This window comes from Raphanus sativus, chromosome 4, assembly GCF_000801105.2.
Source record: "Raphanus sativus cultivar WK10039 chromosome 4, ASM80110v3, whole genome shotgun sequence".
NCBI classification, from domain to species: Eukaryota; Viridiplantae; Streptophyta; class Magnoliopsida; order Brassicales; family Brassicaceae; genus Raphanus; species Raphanus sativus.
Genome location: NC_079514.1, coordinates 37791987 through 37799594, shown reverse-complemented (window position 1 = coordinate 37799594; position 7608 = coordinate 37791987). Strand labels below are relative to the sequence as shown.

The following is a 7608-nucleotide window of genomic DNA, read 5'->3' as shown; positions in this document are numbered from 1 at the left end:
TTCGTCAAGAACAACTCTGTGAAATCTTGACGACGAAGCATGGAGGACAGAGCTTGCATACTCAACGACATCTCGCTTATAGACTTCAACGGCATCTTCGAGAATATCTCGGTATAACAACCTCAACAGGAAGCGTTAATGAGTTTTGATGATGTGTGGTCGTCGATCGCATAATGCATCGAGTAATGTTAACACAATTCTCTGAAGCGTTCTGCCTCCGTGGTTTCATGGCGGAAACACTTGAGTAGATTCCTCTGAATTCGTATTGCTTTGGAAACATAGTAAAGTTTTTTAGCAAAAAAAAAAACATAGTAAAGGCGTTCGTTAATCTAAAGGAAAAAAATCAAGAAATACAAATTGCGCATGATATGGCCCATGTAAGCCCAACACTTGGCCAGTATTGGTTACATTATATATGTTGTTGGACTTATTAGTTTTATTACTTTTATATGATCAACGTGCACAAGTATGATGCCAACTTTCTTGTTTTTCTTCTTTTATACAGAGAGATCATACGAGGATTATTTGATAAAATCGAAAAGAAACAAAATAGCTCTATAATTAGAGAATAAAAGTCACCTACAAGGCTGATGCGAACTCCCTTGTAGAAGTTTGTTAAAGTTTTTAACAATATAAATTACAAAACCAACAATGTTGTCAAAAAGTTCAATAAGGTCGATCACTCGTTTATGCTAGTTAATTTTCTTAGCTTAAAACAACTATTGCTCTAGACTACATGAACTACTGAATAAGGGGATGCCTATAGTATCCATAGAAGATATTTCTCCAATAAGCCAAAAGGTGGCTGAATAAACCAGTGGAATACAATGGATCTATAAAACTCCCATTGATCTTTCATGATGTGAACCATGGATAGCTATGTTACAAACTCTCAACATATAATTAAAGTCAGCAAAACAGTTCAAAGCTTCATGTTCTCTACATGGTTAAGAACCATGTGAAATCTACTAGTACTAGACCTCAATTTTTTTATCCTTGGATTTCAACTAGGAGACGTTGAAAGGAAAGGATGTATTCAACAGCAACAGCACAATCTCATATGTAACAGTGACTCCAATAATATAAAACTTGTCCTCCCCAAACTACCTTCTCATCAGGATTCTAAGTAACACTGATTATTACTTGCTTGTATATTTTTGTTGTATCTTGTGTTTGTAATCTATGAATTTATGTTCCTCCTCTCTATGACTCTATGCAGTAGAGTGAACGAATTCTTTAATTTCATAGATAGAGAACATAAAATAATCTGGAAAATTGATTTTTTTTTTGTTATAAAGACGAAGAAATAAATGTGTTTGTGAGGCTGCTTTTGCTTCCCACTCACGAAAGCCTATTCCATCATGCCTCTGTTTTTCTTAATGCAGTCACTTTACTGTTCTAGAACTTGTTTTGACTTATTAAAAACGAAAACCTTAATACAGTACATGTAACCTTTGGTCAAAAAACATATACATGTATATGATTTCATAGTCATATTCATTTTTAGATTGCTTTAATATGGCTGACCCATTAGTTCATAGAAGTTATTGCTATACAATAAAAAAAAAAAAAAACAATTAAGATTAGTATGAAACCATTCTAAAAGATAATTCTATGCAGGGGCGGACCCACATGTAAGGTGGTGGTGTCACTTGACACCACAAAAAATAATATAATTCTGATTTTGTAAGCACTTTACATTAGTTTACTGTGTCAATTTGGTTGACATGTGCTTGCATGAACCCGGATTTGTGGGTTCGACCCACCTAAAACACAATTTATATATATTTTGACCCCACAGAAAATAATTTCTGGGATCGCCCCTGATTCTATGTGAACTTCATTTGTATGTTAAAATATTTTACAACTGTGAGATCTTTTCTATTGACAAAAGAAATGATTCCTAAGTGTCCACTCCTATAAGTCATATATGTATAAATTTTCATTTCTTATTAGGAGTAACTTTTATAGGTACACAAGTGAAATCATTTTGATATACACTTATGGACCGCACTTTCCATTCCTTCTTTATTTAATTGTTCATATTTCGTATAATGGAATTCCATGAAAAATATAGCACTGATCATTCTCTGACTTCACATTTTACCAGAATGTTTTTGATTTTGTGTTTTATATGTTCGTGTAAATGAAATAAAAAGAGAGAGGGTATTTACAGGTGTTGTTGTAATCACGAAAGCTGAAACAAGAGAAAGCATGAGTATATAGGAATAAGAGAAAGGCATGAGACTACTACACAACACAGTCTCTTCACTTTCATTTTCCTTTTCAATCATTTCCATTTAAATTTACCTCTTCTTACCATTCTTCCCATACACTTCACTTTTATATATCTAAAACATTAAATACGATAGTACAATTTAATCAAGTTACAGTAACTAATGATTGAAAATTATTGAACTTTTTGCACGCATAAATAATGCAAATATGTTTAGTCAAAAAAAAATAATGCAAATATGTTCACAGTAACAATTTTGCATTATGTATTTCATATTTAAGTGTTATATATGTTGATTAGACAGATTCTAGTGATCAAATAGTTGACTTCATTTCTCTCAAAACAAATTTTACAATTACGACATTCGAATTTACTATTAACTACAAAAGGTTCTATTTTCATTTGATTTCACGTCGTTTCCATTTTATATTTGACTTTACTGATCAAATGCTTTAATTACATTTTACATTTTTGTTGAAATTAGGATTTATCATTTTACGTACTACATGTACATGTACATGCATGTGTGGTTGTGGTGACTGTGCAACCCACTTTCAGTTCACGAACGTTAATCATGTATTAATTTATAATAAACTGTTTAAATCGATAAGTAATCATCACAAATCATAACTCTGAGTCTGTGATGATTGAGTTTGTGCGAGTACGCCATTCCATGGCTCATGTGTGCATGATAGTAGAAAATAATCATTGACTTTATAAAGTCCAATATCGAATCAGAGAATGAGTGAGCTTCGAGGTTATCAAGAAACAATACCTTTTTCAGTACGACGATCATTACAAGACGTTATCTTTAGATTCTTTTGCTTTTTCTTTGCAAGGAAACAGTGAGAATGAATAAAAAGAATAAAATACTGCTTTCTTTATGTTAGAAGGTTAAACTTATACAACAAGCATTACACCATCATTAAGGAGATGTGACCACCCCTTGACTCAAAAAAATTCACTAACCATTAAACTAAAAAATAATGATGGATTATAAAATACACTTCCATCTCTCAGTTTCATAATCCTTCACAAAACACATGTTCTTATAGATTTATCAAAATAAAATTACCTTGAGATTAATTAACTCTTCCAAAGTTAGAAGAAGATCCATGAAAAAAAATAGAACCGGTTTGATACGCCAAATACAGTTAACCAAGACAAAATTACAACCCTTTTCTACACCTGTAAACCGGAAATTTAACCCATTAAACACCTGTAAAAGAAAAACACCGAACCGGAAAGAGACAGAAGAGAAGTTGGACCAACCTGTTGCCCTGTTTCCTTTTGTGTTAAAAGAAGCAATGTAATGTCTCCATCACTCTTCAAAGCTTCAAACACCAACAATAAATAAAAAAAAACTTTAATACACCTGACAAAAGCGGAATAAAATCATATACCATAAGTGATCAAGATATGATGAAGATTCATATACACAATAATTAACTCTTACAAGATTTACAGAATCTTCCCTTTCTCAAGAATAATACAAACGAATCTTACAGTTTCCTAATCAGTTGTTTTCGCTGACGATGGAGAGATAATCATATCATATCATATCAAATCCAGTGCCTTAAATGACATAATAGGAGAAACGTGTGGGCTACTTTCTTGGCTGATGTATAATAAATGCGGACCAGTGTCTTAATAAACTTAAGTCTCTATTATGAGTTTCAGGACCACAAAAACTACTACTACTAGTTTACTACCAATAGACTATACTGGCCTTGATAGGTTCATGTCACTGACACTAACATTCTATCTGCTATCGCCTAATTTTCTGGTTAATTCTATGGATAGATATGGTCACACTGAACCTTTTGTTTTAGAAAAAAGTTAGCTCGGTGTATCCTCTTGGGTAAGGCAAGAGTTCTTCTGCTTGGACCCTTGAAGTAGAGTAACTCGTCGTTCGTTTTAGTCTCTTGTGATTTGACTCAACCTCTGCGCTGAATATGCCATAAACTGGTCTATGATCCGAGAATCTTGACTCCCCTCTTACATAACATAACTGATGCAGTCCTTCTCCATACCACAGTATTCTATCACACCTTTAGTAAATAAAAAAGAAAACAATTGTCAGATCAGGGGTTCTTGATTTTTTTTTTTTTTTTTGAGTTTTGAATTAAAGAAACACTAACCAAGCAGGAGTACGACGTTTCTCCTTGGGATGTAAATCATCTCCAGCATATCTATCTGAGTTAGTTGAATATTTATAAGTTGGTGGGAAGTAAATCTTCCCTTCGTCCCATCCTTTAAACACATGTCCTCGTTTCTGCTCTATCCTTAACTGCATCAAAAATGATTCTCTAAGTGTTTCGGAACAGAACAAGCAAAAACTATATATGCATCATCATAATGTACCTGGTCGTTCTCTAGTAACGCTCTCCAGTTTTTCATCTCCACAAGTGCTTTTGCAGATCGGTAAGAGAGTGCTATCCGGTAATTCAGATCCCCAAGCCATATTACTCGACTGAATCATAAAGAAAACCAATTGAGTGCAAAAGAGTGAATAATGTGAATGTATTGACTCTTGATTTCACTTACTCATGCTGAAGTATATTCTCTGGGGACTTCTCTCCTGCAGAGCTCAGGACACGAGGAAACCTCGTTTTCTTGAGTATCTCCATAACATCAGAGTTCCTCCTCAGCTCATCTCCTTCTTTTTGTCCTGAGGTCAAGTGAGTGCAGACAAAGCAAAAGCTTGTTTGGTGAAGCAACATGCTGATAGAGATTGATCCCTACAAAGAACCACATTTTAATATGATATCGAACTAACTCAAGTTGATAGTGAAGCACAAGATCTTTACCTTGTTCCCAAGATAACCCATTAATCCTCTGCCAACACAAGATACTTTCATGTTCTTGACGTGTTCTCTCAACTCACTTTTCACCCAAACTGTTAAAAAGATACCAACCATCTGTTTGCTAGCCACCAAACAATACTGTGAAGAGTTCCAAGAGATTCTAGACCCATTCTCGTTTGATGCAGGTGAGTACAAGCCTGTGCTTGGTGAATCCCCTGGACCGTTATCCTCATCTGAGTAACCACACCGAGAGACATCACTCTGCCTAGAGTAGTCACTTGCTCTAGAGTAATAATCACTCGGTCTAGAGTAATAGTCACTTGCTCTAGAGTAATCACTAGGCCTGTGATTGCACCTGAAGCTAGGATCAAAGTCACTCGGTCTATGAGTGAAGAACACACGATCGCAGACGCTTAGACGACGCTCAAGCGGTGGTTGTGAGACTGAAGAGTCGTTCTCATCCGCTCTCCATATGCTTGGGGTCTGGAAAGACCGTCTGTTGAAGAAGGTTGCGTTCTTCTGCCTCGAAGATCCAGAGAAATCAGCATCGATCTCTGCAATGGGGACAGGGATAGGCGATGGAGTGTGAGAGACGCCGCCGCTTGTTCCAGGGAGGTTGTTGAGCGTTTTCCTGATGAGGGAGTGCCATTTTTTGGCAGGACCGTTGTCTTCAGCTCCAAGAACGTTACCAGCATTAAGAGGAACAATCTCTTGGAATCTACAAAATCAAAACTATTTTAAAAACAGTTCTTGAGAATAAGAAGTTGGTAGTAGCTAAGTATACCCTAGTACGTATATATCTGCAGGAGCTGAGGAGTGAAGCCACTCGTCAAGGTTTAGATCTTCAGGAGGAGAACGTCCAGCAACGTTCCATGTAGCTACAAAGATGCTGTTTCTCACCAGTTTCATCAAACATTAGATTCAACTCAACTTCAATGGATCATAATATAACAACTATCTATGTTTTTTTTTACCTGTAGTTTTGGACATCAATGATTCTTGGATTCTCATAGTTCATTCTCCTTTGTCTAGCTTGCTGCTCCCAGTTTTTACTGAGTTTCTCTGTCAAAAAAAAATAATAAATTCAGGAGTCAAAACTTTTGCATATATGTGGAGTTTGATGAATGGTTTCTTACCAGTTTTGGTCTTCTTGATTGTGCAAGGCTCCTTCTCTGAGATGCTACTTCTATGCTCAACTACCAGCAAAAAATTGAAGTTTATTATCACAACTCACAACAATCCAAATGATAAATTCATTAATTTACATGGAGACTGGTGGTTAGAGTTAAAATAAAAAAAAAAAAACAGAAGAAACAGAAACTGTTTGTTTCTTTGCTAAGAAGAAGAAAAAAAAAGACAAAAGATTTGTACCTTGAGGAAGAGAAACATCAGCTTGAAACTCTTCTGTTTTGCTTTTGATGTTGAACCATTTCCTCACCATCTTCTTGGACCATGACAACTTCATTCAAAAATTCAATAAAAGGGGTTTTAGTTGAAAATTTGTTCATCTGAAAATTTAGAGAAAATGAAAAAAAAATAATAATAATAATATACCTTGCTTTTCTTGGATTTGTCGTCTCTCATTGCTTGCTAGTGTATCTGTTTGTTCTTGATCTGTTAGGGACTCACTCCATTGAAAAATGTAGAACAAGTTTGGGGCTTTTAGTTGAATCACACTGTTGACAAGATGAATTTGGCTTCTTCGTTCCTCTTCCTCCTTTGAATCAGACAGAAGCCAATGAGCAAAAGACAGAGTTGGATTTGGATTAATGGGTTTAATCTGAGAGACTGTCTTTCTCCCCAGAGAGAAAAAAAGAAAAAGACTTCTTTTTGTTGTTGTTGGTTTTGGAATAAGCAGAGGAAGAGAAAGTGTTGAAGAGACAACAGTTTCTTGAAGCAGGCAAAGACAATGAGGAAGATTTTGGAGAGAGAAAAACAAAAGTGATTTCAAGAGAGAGAGAGAGAGAGTGTGATTAAAAGCTTTCTACTTGGTCCTGCTTCTTCTTCTTCTTCTTCTAAGATTCAGAAAGAGGGGAGAGAGACAGAATGTGAGCCTCGTTCTCAGTGAAACGGCAAAGTAAAAAATAAGCGGACTTCAACAGAATAAAGCGCAGAGAGAGAGAGAGAGAGAGAGAGAGAGAGAGAGAGAGAGAGAGGAACCTTACCCTCGGACTAATCAGCCCTTGTGGTTTCTTTAGAAAAAAATAATTAATTACGATTATAATTAGCCTGATTCCAGCATGTGAGAATCAAATATATTAAACGGACACACATTCAAAAAAAAAAAGCTTTGATTTTTTTTTGAGTCTGTTGTATCTTAAAATAAACTTGAAAATATTCTTCTAAAACTTTTAGCATTTGAATATTTTATACTGTTGGTCCTGATATATATTTTTAAACTATATGTTAGTAAATAATATTTTAAATCACTTAAAATGGTATATCAATTATACATAGTTTAGATACTACTTTGAACTGAGTTTGAGAATAAGAACTTGCAAGTTTTGATGAGGACTGACAACATGTATTTCTTAGATTTAAAAATATTAGTCAAAATATACTAGT

General features: G+C 34.9%; 1 protein-coding gene across 2 annotated transcripts; it reads right to left on the bottom strand.

The window, feature by feature from the left end:
* Positions 1 to 3088: 3088 nt before the first annotated feature.
* On the bottom strand, positions 3089 to 7178 carry LOC108848404 (type IV inositol polyphosphate 5-phosphatase 7). Of its 2 annotated transcripts, XR_001949051.2 has the most exons (12): positions 6598 to 7178; positions 6415 to 6502; positions 6180 to 6239; positions 6018 to 6105; positions 5828 to 5932; positions 5047 to 5761; positions 4784 to 4977; positions 4601 to 4709; positions 4378 to 4526; positions 4057 to 4287; positions 3509 to 3570; positions 3089 to 3424 (listed from the first exon to the last, which is right to left on the bottom strand). XR_001949051.2 is itself a non-coding variant. In XM_018621762.2 (10 exons), the coding sequence occupies exons 1-10, from the start codon at positions 6625 to 6627 to the stop codon at positions 4065 to 4067; spliced, it is 1761 nt and encodes a 586-aa protein (XP_018477264.1). In that variant the 5' UTR covers positions 6628 to 7177; the 3' UTR covers positions 3620 to 4064. The 2 variants fall into 2 exon arrangements, 1 of the variants encoding a protein (XP_018477264.1); XM_018621762.2 differs by lacking the exons at positions 3089 to 3424; positions 3509 to 3570 and having other exon boundaries at positions 3620 to 4287; positions 6598 to 7177.
* Between the last annotated feature and the right edge of the window lie 430 nt (positions 7179 to 7608).